The sequence below is a fragment of the Pezoporus flaviventris genome, unplaced genomic scaffold (genome assembly GCF_033815535.1).
Source record: "Pezoporus flaviventris isolate CSIRO_AGI_PZ_B2104156 unplaced genomic scaffold, CSIRO_AGI_Pfla_v1 ptg000015l, whole genome shotgun sequence".
NCBI lineage: Eukaryota > Metazoa > Chordata > Aves > Psittaciformes > Psittacidae > Pezoporus > Pezoporus flaviventris.
The window spans coordinates 11,903,672-11,918,631 of NW_026892563.1; the positions used below are offsets into that span (position 1 = coordinate 11,903,672).

General features: G+C 43.7%; 1 protein-coding gene across 14 annotated transcripts in view; it reads left to right on the forward strand.

Moving 5' to 3' along the window:
• The first annotated feature begins 14,032 nt into the window (after positions 1-14,032).
• KDM6A (lysine demethylase 6A) overlaps positions 14,033-14,960 on the forward strand; it is a 158,232-nt gene continuing 157,304 nt past the window's right edge. For 12 of the 14 annotated variants that reach the window (XR_009743407.1, XR_009743408.1, XM_061453436.1 and 9 more), the window contains exons 1-2: positions 14,033-14,193; positions 14,461-14,524. Coding sequence is in view for 10 of the 14 variants with exons in the window: in XM_061453436.1 (XP_061309420.1) it covers positions 14,033-14,193; positions 14,461-14,524 (225 nt within the window). In the remaining 4 variants the exon portion in view is untranslated. Of the gene's footprint in view, positions 14,194-14,460; positions 14,525-14,800; positions 14,957-14,960 lie in introns of those variants that run through there. The other 2 variants (XM_061453446.1, XM_061453447.1) reach the window with 2 other exon arrangements.

The following is a 14,960-nucleotide window of genomic DNA, read 5'->3' on the forward strand; positions in this document are numbered from 1 at the left end:
CAACTTTGTGCTGTGATGACTTCCCTGACACCTTCAGAAGTTTGTCTGCACATGTGCTGCAGATTTGACTGGATCAAAATTGCACATCTGTACTGTGTAGCATGATGAGGAAAGTGAGGAAGGTCAAACCCAGAGCAGAATGCTACTGCAAGAACTATTCACACAGGCTATTATTACTCCTCGACTGTATCTCAGAGGACGGGGTAGCTGGGAGTAGGCCAAATGAAACATTCTGGTAGGTCTCAATCTCCTCCTGAGGAGGGTAATACATCTTCCTGAAAAGAAGTCATGAAGAAATATAACAGGAAGCCTTTAATGATCTGCTTATGAGATAAGACAAAACATTGCTGGGTATGTCTTTACAACTAAACATCTTTTGTAATTGTTGGACTCTGTCCTAATTAGCTTTGATATATCAGAGGACTGCTTTGTGAGCCTTTTGGTTAAAACATGTTGTTCTGTTCTACTTCCTTTCAGATGTTCTACAGATAACATTATTAAGCTTACCTTTTTGTTCATTCACTATACTATTTCTATGCTAGTAGAACATATACACATGCTCTTAATTTGATTCAATCTCTGAATAAACTGTCCAACTTTAAAAATGAGATTTATTCAATTCTGTTTCAGCACTCATGCATCCACTGCCTGAAAGTTGTACCTGGCTCATTAAAGCACGATAGAACCACAGAATATTTAGGGTTGGAAATGACCTTAAGATTATCTAGTTCCAACCCCCCTGCCATGTACAGGGACACCACACACTAAACCATGCTACCCAAGGCTCTGTCCAACCTGGCCTTGAACACTGTAATTGGCATATTGAATCTGTATCTCTCTGTTTAAAAATTTTGAAGTTCCAGTATTTTACTACAAGCTCTACAGCTAAATCTATTAATTAACAAACAGATAAACTAATTAATTGATTATATTCTAATCTTTTCAGATTCCTTATCTTTCTTAGGAAGTCCAAATCACTGATCCTATTTATTTTCATTTTGAACCTCTCAGCTTTTTTGCAAATTATATCAAAATCCAAAATGCTCCACCTCATACCTTTCACAACAAGAAGTTACTTACAGCATCCAGCAGTTTAGATGAAGCAAAACTTTGCTGAAGTTGGAGGATGCAGTTAACACAAACTGAGAATAAAAGTGAGAAACAGTTGTACTTCTTGGGAATTAATTAAAGCAAAACCTATGGTACAACTCATAGCTTACACGGCAAGCCAGATGATGAATGCAAATGAATTTTGCCAGCAACTGAATGCCAGAGTCTTCCAACATTACCCAAGACAATGTACTGGGTATTGTGCAGAGCAGGGGTGTGACCAGAAGAGGATGTTACAAAGCTGAAAATAGCCAGAAAAGTGATGGAAGATTTTTTAGAAAACACTTGGAATTTTAAACAAAAACTCTTCTGTTTTCCTTGTATATTTCAAAACAACTCAGTTCTTTCTGCAAAGGAGTATGGCTCTCTGTACTTACAGTAAATAAATATATTTGTTCATGAAGAAACAGCAAGTTCGATAAATTTAATTTACTAAAGAAACTATCTGCAAGACCATATAACTGTTTATGTCAAAACAAGTAACAATGTTTTGGAAAAATAATCAGTAATTTCCATAAAGCAGAACTTCATTTCTCTCTCAAATAAAAAGTTAACCAATTTCCACACACTGCAACAAATAAGCCTGCACACTTTCATTTCCTCAATATATGCTTTGGTTTCATTAAATTTCACTGAGCTAAATCTTACATATTTCTCATCAGTATAAATTTGGCCAGTCTGCAAATTCTGAAATACTCTCCCTGATGTAATTTTCCTGGTTGCACTGAAGTCATTAGCTGGTATTATTCTTCCATTTTAAATACCCACAGGCATGATTCTAATTTCGCATACAACAGTTAAGCTTCTAATACAAACAATTACGTGTTCATGGAGTAAAACTTTCTGAATGTTAATGCAGAGCAGGAATCACAGCCCATGTATGAAGGCTGCAAAGCAAGCAGATAGTACTTGAAAGTTTAATTTTTAATCTTTAACCCTTATGGTGTTTATTGCTTATTTATTGTTACTTTAAACACTTTCCTGAATTAACATCTTAGCTATGATTCTTACACTTCCGAATAAGCTTAATGGAAACATTTCAAAGCTGGGCTTAAGAGGGAGTGATTAGTTCAATAAGATAATCTTTATACTTCCGAACGTAAGAATTAATACATATTATCAGACACAAGTTCTTTCATAAAAGTTTCAGTATATAATGACATGATTTGTAAAATACAGTACATGGGGGAAAAGGGGTATATGAGCAGTAATTAGATGAAAAAACCCTGGTAAGAATTTTCTCTAGAAAGAGTGTGCGGTTCTTTCCTATATAAACTACTGATTCTATCATTTGGTGGATGACGTTTCCTTTTTAGCTGTGGCAGCTGTGCAGAAATCGTGCTACTTTATGAGCATGCTCAATTAGGAAAGTGACATGTACACAGGTAACACAGCATTCAGAAGCGTTATCTTGAAAAAGAGCTATTCCTTCTTGTGCATGGATCTGGGTTTTGATTCCCAGCAACAGCTGCTACATCAGTACAGGAACAGGACAAAAAGACTGCTCATGATAAAGACCAATAGCAATTTCTCCAACTCTCCCAAATTAAAATCTAACTGGCAACCAAATTAACAATTCCTTAGAGGCAGTAAGGAGTTAGTAGTAGGTCATTTCTATGGTTCATAAGCTTTCAGAGGTTCCAGGTTTTTGTAATTTTTAACTTGGTTTTTCTTCCTCTGATGGCAATCTCCAGTCAACCTCACAAGATGCAATCATCTCACTGTGTTGTGCATCAATCAACCAGCTCCTGAGGCACTGTTACGAACAGGCCGAACCTCCTCGCAAAAGAATCTCAGGATTCTTCACAGCAGCAGCCTGCAATGATGCAAAATTTATTAGCCGGACAAGTTTTAATAGAATTCAATATGCTGCTCAATAATACAATCATTGTATCATCTGTTCTGGCATTTAATTTCATATTAAAATGATGTTATCCTTAAATATTTTTCACAATCCTGCATGTGAATAATTTACCATAAGAGTTGCCAGGAAGTGGCTTTGACCTCCCTCTGAAGGTTTGGGGGTTTGCTGTTGCGGGTTTTTTTTTTTAGGGTGGGGTTTTGTTTTTAACTGAGGTTACTTCAATGACTTTGCTTCAGTTTGCAGCACAGCACTGGAAAGAGTTAAATCAGTATTGCTGAGGGATGGCTGGGGCAGGCTGCAGACATAGAGTTGGAAGGGTTGGCAACAGTGATTAGGAGGGGACGGTTCAGAAACAGGGGCTGCCCTTTTAAAATAAATGTCATGCAATGACATTCTGAGACAGCTTCATGTTGGTTACATGGCCATGTCATTTTTGACAAAAGAGCTGCCATAGTCATTGGCTTGACCAAGACTGGGGAAAACCAACCAAACACAAACCTGATCTGACCTGGCTTTTTGCCAGACCCTTTGGAATTTTAACAGAACAGTCATGTTTTACACAACTAGTGGAAAACTATGACAGCAACAGAAAGAAGAGTTGGAGAAAGTGACAGATCAAGAATTTGCCCTCTATTTAACTCATGATCAGATCCATCTTGTGCACTTAGCTCTCTCTTCACCTCCTTGTTCCTGACTCTCCAGCTGCTGTCGTGATCTCCGTTTCTCGTATGCTGCCAAACTACCCACGTACACGGCACTGTTTGTAATCAAAACCCTCCGAGAGACAGAAATTGTCATCATCCTGCTTATATTTTCCCTACATTTTGCAGACCACTGACAGCATTTACATTGAAAAATTAATAACCCTAAAGAGAAATATTCACTTGAAAAAAATCAGTTGATTCATGAAAGAGGCTCAACAGTAGATATGTAAGAGTTGCTCTTCACTAATGATACATATTGCATTAAATTATGTTTTCAGAGAGAGCAGAAGTACAACAGTGCAGTATGTCTCCTTTAGCACAGGCTGATGTAACAGAAGCCAGGAACAATACTGAGTTTGCAAGAAAAAACTGTTTCTTGCCCAATTTCCTGTATAAAGGAGTTCTGATAAGCATTCGGAGATTGCAATCTTATCTGAACTGACCCATTAAAAATGGGGCTTGATCTTGCCAAATACTGAGCAGCAAGTCTCTTTAGATGGCATTCCACAACTTGTCCATTTGGGTCCTTAGTAAGGTGAGATTATTCACTAGAAATACACCTGCATTGAAGAGATATGTAATGAAAGCAAAACGAACTTCTTGTTTAAAAAAGAACCAATGACATGATTGCCAACAGTAGTGTTTACATTCTATAATAAAATATTTGTCCTGCTTTTTTTTGTAAAGGGAACAACTATAACCTGAGCAGCACCAATGTAAATTTCTAAAGACTATGCGCTGGTCATTTTTATATGACCTAGCCCGAGAAGAAATGTATCCATGTACTGTCAAAACTGTGGTGTCTTCAAAATAGTGCCAATTGCACTAATATTTTCATGGCATCTAGACAGCTACTGATACTCCAGTAGGGGTAAACTTGGATGCTTAAATGTAAGCATTTGAATGAAGTAGGGGATATAGATTTTATTTATTTTTTAATTGAAAGGGAGGAATATTAGAGGGATTTATTGATATCAAGAAGTATTGATTTTGCGGTATAAAGACTTAAATCAACAATTTACAGTAAAATTTTGTGTATCCACTACTGGCAGAAAAAGTACCAACTGAAACATATCAAGGCTGTGGAAAACATTGCCTGTTCTTAGTGAAGCTGCTCTTTGCTATTCCCTTTCCCAAAAGGCTGTTCCCCCATCAAGACCAATGGCAATTTCCTTCCTCTCATTTGGCTGGCTTTCAGTCTGGGAATACATATCCATGGAGAGAAACAGTAGGCTTTAACTTTCCCCACAAGAATAAACCACCAGAGAACTCATTTACAGACCAAAAAACAAACCACCACTAGAGAAGAGCTGCTCACAAACTGACTTTAGTAGTACTTAGTATCTTCGTACAAACAAACACACAACTTCAAAATTAAGAAACCAAACCATACCTTGAGAAATTTTAAGATGGGGAATTCCCCAAACCATTCCTAAACTAGCAATTTCCTGTTTCACAGGTTCTCAAGTAAAATGCAGCTTATGGGTGGAGGAAACAAGGGAAAATGTATACGTAAAGGCAGGGTTTGCTTTTGGTTTTATGAATGTTAAGCTTCTGACAGAAACTGCTTGTCTTCCTCACGCCATCCCAATGTTCTCATGATCAGCTCCTATTGACATGCAGAAATCACTATGATGGGAACCACTAGAGAGCTACTATATAGAACCTACCTCTCATAGTAGCAATTTATGAACAACAACAAAATAATCAAAATTGAGTATACATCTTATTTGATCTTCCAGTCACACATGCTGAACAGGGTACAACCCTGTTCCTTATCCATTAAGTCCTATGCATCGCATTGATGGGATGCCAGTTTATTTTGGTTACATTCTAAAATGTAAAGGAACAGTTGCACGCCCTACAGCAAGAGTCTTCAAATTTAAGCATCATGTTTTATGTTACTTGAAATGCTCCCTGACTCACTGATTGCTCTAAGGGTGGAGAATTTTCATTGTCTGCATCTAGCAAGTGTACAATGGAGCTTCCTGAGCCACTACCTTACCTCTGTACAAGACGTATCACACGCCACAGAGCCCCTTTGCCATTTCCACCTTTAAAACTTTTGTCGCTACATGATTACAAGATTTAATATATACCATTAGTTGTGCAAAAAGCACTGGATTTTAGAAGTCGTACGGGTAGATGTAGTAGGAAACGGGCAGAAAAGACTGTGACTACAACCAAAATAGTTTTTCAGACTGATTATTGAAGCTGTTGATGTCGTTTTAGACATTGAGAACAATCTTTAACAAAAAGCAGCATACAGATGAGGCTTTTAAAAATAATTCTCAAATACTTTCTTGAAATGATTTGTCTATAAAGTACTAAATTAAATCCAGTAAGATCATGTGACCTCTGCTTTACGAGAAAAGCAAAAATACCAAATGATAATACAAGTTGGATAATATTGCATTCTGTCCCAGAATTTACAAAAGTAAACAAGATATCCATTCATCTAGTTTGTTGAGCATCATGAACAGCTCCTTTCAAATGTTTACACAAGAAAAAATGTAACTTTGTTTCATAGCTGCTTTAGAAATGTTATTTACTTATTATTACTTACAAGCCAGAAAACCAGTAGGCTTCAAAAAGCATTAGCCTAGCATCTTAAGACATATATAAATACCTAGCTGGAGAAAAATAAAGCTGCTTTTTTCCAGCCCCCCTCTCCTTGGCAGCACTTGCCAAATTCTATAAAGTTCCAGGGGAGCTACAACTGTCAACCTGAAGATGAAGACAAGTTAATATAAACACAGTATTTTATTACCAGCTTCTCAACAATTGTAAGAGAAGTCATGCAGGCAAGAAATCTCAATTTCTTTTTTTTTTTTTCACTCCTTTTGAAGAGCAGATACTCGTTCATGATCAGCATCTGTCAAATGGGTGATTTCTTTGGTAGGTGCAATGTCATAAGCTGCCACATCCGCTTCATAGTGGGAGGGAGAACACTTACCTCCTGAAACTATTAACATCAATGAAATCATTCCCGCATTTGGAACACACACCGAATGCGTATTTGCAATGGGTGTACACAGCCAAAAGTGCTGGGGGGAAGAGATGTGATAAAAAAAATAAATATATCTATGAACAGAAGCACTGTAAATGAACCACTTCCTGGATAAGTTTAATTTTTCATATTGTTTATTTCTCCAACTCTGCAGAAATTGCCACTTAGAATAATATCAGAGATCTGTAGAGTGCAAAATATATGATACAGTGGTAGCTCTTCCAAGACTCCCTTCTACTGATGGAACTTAAGCAAACAGGCAAGTGTGCTCATGCTGGCATGCAGAGAAAGAGTGCCTTTTACACAGCAGATCTACAAAATATCCAGAGTAAAAACATTTCTCAATTTCATAAAACAGTTCAGAATACAGTTATGTATACAAATTCACGCTTTTCCATGTTTAGATTGAATTGTTGGCATGTTGTTTATTATTTTTAAATAAGTAACAATTCCTTTGAAGTTTCTGCTGCTCAAGGGAAATTTTATGATTTCTGCTGGCACACTGCACAGTGACAGATATTACTGCTCAATTGGTAACTGTGGGTACTTCTTGTGACTATGAATTATCACTTAAATTCCAGCTGAATTCAAGGAGCAAGCCTTTCAGATACAATTCAGGTTTTAAAATCAAGCTAACCGAGAGGGCAATAGACAAAAATTACTATATGATTCAAGAAAGACAGAAGGTCTGTAACTATTTAGTTATTACTTTTTTAATGCTTTCATGAAAAAAAAAGTACCTTCATGATAATAATGCATTTCCTAGATTAGCTCACTTTTACTCCCTTCACCACCAATAGTTAGTACGGTATTTCTGAAATTGAAGAACAATTTGTTTATTAACATAGTAATAGAGAGTACTGGAAAGACTTATTTTCCTTTCTAGTGGCAGTAAGAATTCTTCTACACATGTACTGTTTTTCCTTATAGCTAGCAAAAGCATTTGACTATTTTGTGCATTTTGAAGGGAAAAAAACCCCGAACAAAAACTTGGGGTTTAGATCAGTCTCCTACTTTCTTGACTACCACTCACTGTCAAGATATAACATGGATTATCATACCACACTGATCAGAACTTCAGCGAAGGTGGTAGAGGGAACATGCAAATTGTACATCATTTTATTGTGAACTCCTGGACAATATAGGAGCTACTACTCAAATACAAAAATGAATTACCACGTTTTTTTTTGTTCCAAATTTCACGAACATAATTTAGTAATTCAAGCTTTTCTGCTGTAACATTGGAGTAAATGAAAAGAGCAGGAAGAATAAAGATGCAGAAAACCCCCAACTGTTAATGAATATGGAAGGTTAAACAAAGGAGCTACTTTTTTCCTGACTAATCCATTGTCAGGTTGTATTAGTTTAGGCTGTTTTCCCTTATATGCCTAACAGTCACATATTTCAGGCAGCTTGACTAAAATCTGGCAAGGTGGCAATAATGCAAGTTACATTTATATTTCCTAAGGCACAAAATGGCATCCTGTGGGTCCTTCTGATTAGCTTCCTTTCTTCTTTGCTGTTTTCAGTTGACACACAAATCCAAGATGGTTGTCTTGTCACATTTCTCCTGGGCTACTGTAAAAGGGTATTTGCCTTATAGTTAGAGGTCTTCTGAGCTATTATAATGTTGACTCCACACGTAGAAAACCTCCAAAAATGAAACAAGGGCCCCCAGAACAAAACCAAACCAAAAGTATGAGAGATCACATGTGCATCCTGAGCTCCTTCATACTCTTGTGTGACAGTGTAAGGAGGTGACTTACCTTCACTTCCTGAGTAGCTCATAGCTTGCAGCTGCAAAGAACTTTCACAAGCAGGAATGAAACACCAATTTGACCTGATACACCTAATTTCAAGCACCATAGTTTTTCTAGGGGCTGAAATAACAAATATTGCTGTAGGTGACTAGCATGTACGCTCTGGACTATAGAAGACATGTGAGAATTTAATTGTATCCTGCAGGGATTGATAAATTACTCAAATTTACTACCTGACTTGGGAGTCACACCAAATATGTTAATGATCAAAAGGTTCTGTTAATCAGCAGTTTTGAAAATAAGCACGTATCTGAGAATGGATCTGATGAGGAGGTGAGATAGTAAAGGAACAGTAATCATCCATGGAAACACACTGTGATCCAGAAAACTTTTCACGGAGGAAGTCTGGCTTTTTTATACACTTGGTATAACAAGTGCTGCACTGAACCTCTGTCCTTCTGGAGATCAAGTGTTGTAGAAACACAGAAAATAAGGCAGATTTAGTCCAGCAAGGAATATTGCTTTGAGAAAGTGAATTGGTGGTAGCTGCCTTGTCCAGGAAGAATTCCATGTTAAACAGGAAGAGAGGTTCAGCTCATCCATGCTGAAAGTTAAGGAAGTTCAACCTGCAGACTGTCAACATACTGAAGTAACTGCCTTAAAAAAAAAACAACAAACAAAAAAAAAATCTTTTTGTGTGATACTATACAGAGCTTTGAAGAGTTCAAGAAAAAGCCAGTACAAAGAAGTCACATGGGCAGCTTCATATCCTGAGTTGTGGAAGATTAGGCACGGCTAAAACAAACCAGTATGGTATACTCCTGCCAGGTAACGCTTTTGAGTTTATATCCATGGTTGTCTTTTTTAAGATGTACACATTAAAACATTTGAGTATTTGCATGCATTTGCTCCTCCTCATTTTACACATAGGCAGCCCAAAACATTTTACATTTTGAAGACCAAGTCTTTTTTTAAGGTAGAATTCTCTTCAGAAAAATCTGCGAAATTTTCAGGGCTCTGAACACTAATGGACTACTTGTGCAGTTGCCATTCAGGAGACTTGCAGCAAGGAGCTTCATACTTTGTGAGAAGCAGCTTTCCTGACACTAGACAGTATCTATTGTAGCAATGTGCCTCCAGTTAGGACCTCAACAGATTTACAGTGTATTTGTGGTGACCATTCATGAGAGACTACTGTACTCTTGCTCATTTAAAGCTGGCGCAATCACCACAACCTCTGAAAAGGTCCTCCCTCCTTTAATTGACAATGCAAGCTAAGCACTTGATTGCTGGAGTTAAAAGTGAAAAGTAATACTGAAGTGAGAGTGAAAAGTAGATCTGGAGCAGGTCACCCTTCCCTTGTTCCATCCTACCATGGAGCTATTTTCCCGAGATTGAGTTCTCACTGATGCGTGCTCAGGCTTGTCCTATTTGCCAGTGAACCTGGATGCTTGAGATACCACAACTACCACTGACATTCAGTGAGATGACAGCTTGAATCCCAGCGTTGAAGCTGAGTCTTCCTTCCATATCAACTTCTGTGCAGCAATTTCGGGAGTTGCTTTTCAGCTAAAAAAAGGCATGAGGCGATGTATATTTATTTATAAAGAGAACTGTAGAACAAACTTCTGCTGTCTCCAATATTGCTTTTCAGAAGTGGTGCATTAACTTAGCATTTCAATTTGGAACTGCAGAGAATGACCAGCATGTCAAACATCTACTTGTAGCAGAGCTCTCTCTGGCATAAACTACCCTGCAACTGTACACATACTAACAGTGCTCAGTCTCTTAACTGATCGGGCAAGTCTTGCAGCATGACAAGGCAGCACCTGCCAAAGTGTACAGGAATACAAAAACTCTGCATGGAAAATTAATAGGGATGAAAACATACAGGGAAGGGGGACTCTAAGAGTACAGTTCAGTCCAAGAGTTTCATCAGTCCACTGCTTTCATGCAGAAAGTACCAAAGTGATTCTGGAGACTCACAGGTGACTTTGGAATTTAAACTAAGCTAAAACCTAATGAGTTAAGTAATACTTGATAGATCTGTAATAATTGAAGAACACCACTGCAGTTCCCTTCTTTCTTCTTGAGAACATAAGGACATATTCCTTCTGAGGTCAGCTTCCATGGCATATCTTAAAGCAGGAGACAAGCATCACACTTACCTGAAACAGACTCTCTCCTTTCATGCAGGTGATGGTGTACAAGTCTTACCTCCCAAAACTCTTACCTGACTGTTTGCAAGGGCAGGGAGTGCTTACTTTCAGCATGCATTTTCAAGCACTTCTTGCTATTATTGCAGAAGTTAAGCTTTGGATGCATCTCAAAGAGTTGAAACAATGCATGACAACTCATGTCATCCAAACAGTAGTTCAGACACACAAAAAAAAAAAAAACCCAAAGCAAAAAAACAAACCCAAAACAAAACAGAAATCAAAAGCAGCTAGTTCAATGCAAGCAATACAGGCAGGATACAGAGGTTAACAGTGGTTACTTCTCCGGAGTTGGGTACTAGAGATGTTGTGACTTCAGGTGCATGGAAGTTTCTCATGATACTTATACTTTCAGCTGAACTAAGAAGCGGAGCGGGCACTCACTTCGTCACTGCTTCTATGAAGTCTCTTGAATTGCTTTGTAATTTAGAAAATATCTTCCTTGTATTGAGAAATAGTTTTCTTTACTATCCCTTCCATTGACTTATACTTGGGCTACTGGTAAAATATCTTACTTTGGCACTGTACCCACCAGTAGAGTCCTTCGTGCTGATGAGAAAATGTGTGAATGATAAGCCATGTAAAATACAGGTGAAGACAGATGTTTGATCACAGCTCTTTTCACCATTAACAGACTGTGGTCCATTCTTGGAACCAAAAATAACCTGTTTTTTATCTGGACACCAAACTCAAAAGTACTTTAAACGCTAATGCCTGTCTATTATACCAACACTCTAACCAGCTGCCTGCTGGCTATTTCAAGATATGCAACCATAGCAAACTCAGGTGCTTTCTGTGTCCTAACTGCATCTGCATCAGAAAGTATGGCTACATGACAAGATTCAGCTTTTAAGAGAAGCAAGGACATACTAATTTGAGTCTTGTCTTCCTTTGCATGATTCAAGACTTTGACTGGACCACATTTCCAATCAGTGAGCTGGGAAGCAGCACCTGCCTTGCACACTTGCACTCTTCCCGTGTTTCTGCACTGTGAAACAGACACCTCCAGGATCAGAAAACATTTGAGGATCCAATTGGAAGACATCATTGACATGCAAACAACAGCTGTAATACCTACAGAGGCAGGAACATGCCTCAGTTTCACGAGTACAAGATTTCATGGTGGCAGTTAAGAGGGGATAAAACCAGTAAGCAGCACCATTGTGACTGAACATCACATGGATAGTTTGGCCTTGGACCGTATTAATCTAATTCCCAAAGGCAGTTTGTAGCTCCAGTTATGCTTGGGAGCACCTGGCATCATAAAACAGGCCCTGTTCTGAGGGAAGGAAATTCAACTCGCAGAGAAAAAAGTCTGCCCTGCCACGGGGCTGTGGCTAGACACTGGAGAAGGGATACAGTGATGTTACAGAAGATCACTGCTCATCCATTTTCAGCAAAATGGGTATGAGCAGTGAGCTGTGCCACCATGCACCTCCAGAAGGCTGGTTCTTCATAAGTTAAGATGTTAAGATCTAATGATTTTCAAAAACCCTAAAACTTCCTGGCAGTACGGGCAAATTAACAGGACTGCAAAGAGACAATAGGAAGTTCAAGTTCTCGGATAAGCCAGGAAAGGTCGAGGAACTAAGGATGCCTAGGTAGCATCTACGCCACAAGGCACACTGTGGGCAAGCTCAGCCTCATAAAGGGGAAGCAACCAGAGCACACAAAGCTCCTTTCTCCGCAACGTCCAAAAAAGCTCAAGAGACTTACGCGTGAGGCATTCCCGGCAGCGCAACGTCCGTCCTTCGCGCTTCCCCATGAAGCAGCCCCGCTCTAGCCCACCACGCCGTAACCGGGCCGCCCAACGCATCACAACACAGCGCCCTCCCGCCGCTGCCTCGCGAGAGGTCGCCCGCCCCACGCCACGTGACGCACCGGCCGCGGGGCTGATGCCAGCGGGCATCGCTCCACCTGTCACTGCCTCCCGCAGAAGGGCGGCTCTCCCTTGGGCGCCCCGCCCCCACTTACACTCCCCCCCCCCGCCCCTCCCCCTCACGCCCAGCACGCGTCGGGTCCCGTCACGCGCTCGTCCGTTGGCGGACTAACGGTCGCTCTCCCGTGGCGAGAGGCGGCAGGAAAGTCTCTGCTCCGCTGCAAGCCGCCAGCCACAGCCGCCGAGAGAGCAAAGGCGCCTCCGCATCCCAAAGTGGGTGAAGCCACAACCGTCCTGCCACCGGAGGTGCCCTCGCTTCGGCCGCCGCCACCGCCCTTCTGCATGGGCGTTAACCGCCACCTCAACCACCGCCTCGGGGGGCGGTGGCTCCTCCTTATCCTTCCTCCCGCGGCCCAAGAGCGGGTAGCCCGAGCCAGTACTGTCCCCGCTCCCCGTGTGGGGAAGCCGTTATTTTTCGGTTGTACCAAGAGGGCCCGTGCCCAAGCTAGGGCTGGCGGGCGAACGCGGCTTTCCCCCAGCCCGCGAAGCGCTAGTAGGGCCCACTTCCTCAGCAACGTCCGCTCCCGCTACGTGGAGCCCCCGTTACGCAACTGCGCCCATTAGGGCAACTCACCCTCCTCTTATTCACCTGCCCACCCCCAGCGCCCGCCACTCCCGAAAGCTTCCCCCGCCTTCTCGCTCTCCGGTTTTTAAGGGCGCACGCCAAACCTGCTAGCTCTGGGTAATCGAAAAGCGCCTCTGAATGACGGCCCGGCAGACCTCTCCTGAGCCGCGAATCCTTGACACCCCGCCTCTTCCCTCAGACACTAGCCAATGGAACCATGTCAGCGAGCCGAGCTCAGGCGCATCGGTGGAAGAGCTCTATGACTGACGTAAGTCAACAAAGGTCACGTGCGGCCCCGCGGAAGCGGCGATTGGCGGCGCGGGCTCGAGCGGGGAGGTGCGGGGTGGGGGGTCACGGTGGCGGCGTGGGGCTCGCTGTGTGACACAATTACAACAACTTTGGGCAGCGGCTGGGGAAGTTTGTACAGGCGGCAAGCACACCCAGCGCGGCAGGGCGTGCGGGGCCCCCGCCGCCCCGGCTCCCAGCAACACCCTGCTGCCAGGCTGAGCGGTGCCGCGGCCATGTAAACACCGCTCCGCCGCCATCCGCCGCCGCTGCAGCCACCGCCTCCTCCCCCCCCCCCCTCCCCCGAGTCTCAAGCGCTGGGGCTCCCTCCCTCCCCCCTCCCTCCCTCCTCCTCCTCCTCCTCCGAGCAGCGGGGCTTCCCCCCGCCTCCCTCCCTCTCCCCTCCCTCCCTCCTCCCTCTCTCCCTCCCTCCCTCCCCCTCCCTGCCGGCTGTTGTTGTTGTAATAAAAGTTGTGGTGTGTGTGTGTCGGGCACCCCGCCCCGCCCGGCGCTGGGGGGTGTTGGGGGCGCGCAGGGGGGGGGGGGGTTGCGATCGTGAGTTAATTACGCTGCGTTTCCATGAAATCGTGCGGAGTGTCGCTCGCCGCTGCCGCCGCCTCTGCTGCTCCTTTCGGTGATGAGGAAAAGAAAATGGCGGCGGGGAAAGCGAGCGGCCAGAGCGAGGAGGACTTCGCCAGCTTGACAGCCGAGGAGAGAGAAGCCCTATCCGGCCTCGACAGGTACCCGCTCCCCACTCCGCCCCGGCCGCCTCCGTGTCCCGGCTCGGCCCGCGCTCCCTCCGTGTCTCCCCCCTCCCCTGCCCGCGGCTCCCCGCTTGGGAGTGCGTGTGTGCCCGTGTGCGGGTTCCCGGCCCCGCTGCCGCGCTCTGTCCTTGCCCGCCGGGAACGAGCCCGTCCGCCCGCCCGCCTTCCTGCCCGTGCGGGGGGCTGACTCTCACTAACGCTGGTGCTTCTCTCCCCTCCCTCCTTCCCGCTCCCCTTCTGCAGCCGACTCTTCGGATTTCTGAGGCTTCATGAAGATGGCGCCAGAACGAAGGCCTTGCTGTTAAAGGTAAGCGCGAGGGTGGATGTGGAGCGGGACTGGAGGGGAGCAGGGGGGGAGGGGAGGGAGCCGGCTCGGCCCAGTAACCCCCTCCCTCCGGTCCTCTAGGTCCGCGCGGTGAGTGTGTGCGTGCGAGGGCGCAACTGAGTGCGAGCCCGGCTGTGCGGGGCACCGCCACATCCACGGGCGCAGGGCGCTCCGCCTCGCCCCCCGCTACGGTCTTCCCACGCCTCGCTGACGCCTTTGCTCCTTTCTCTACCCCCGTCCCGCGGAGCCAGCGTGGTCCCCCTTGCGAGAGAGAGCCGACCAGGGCTGGGTGTGAGACGAAAGCAGCGTGGCCTTGCGAGTGTCCGTCCAGCCCCGGGACGGGAGACTGGCTGCACGCCGGGGCCGGAGCCCCGGGCTGGCAGCAAACACCGAGCGGCGCGGCGGGGCAACGGGGTGC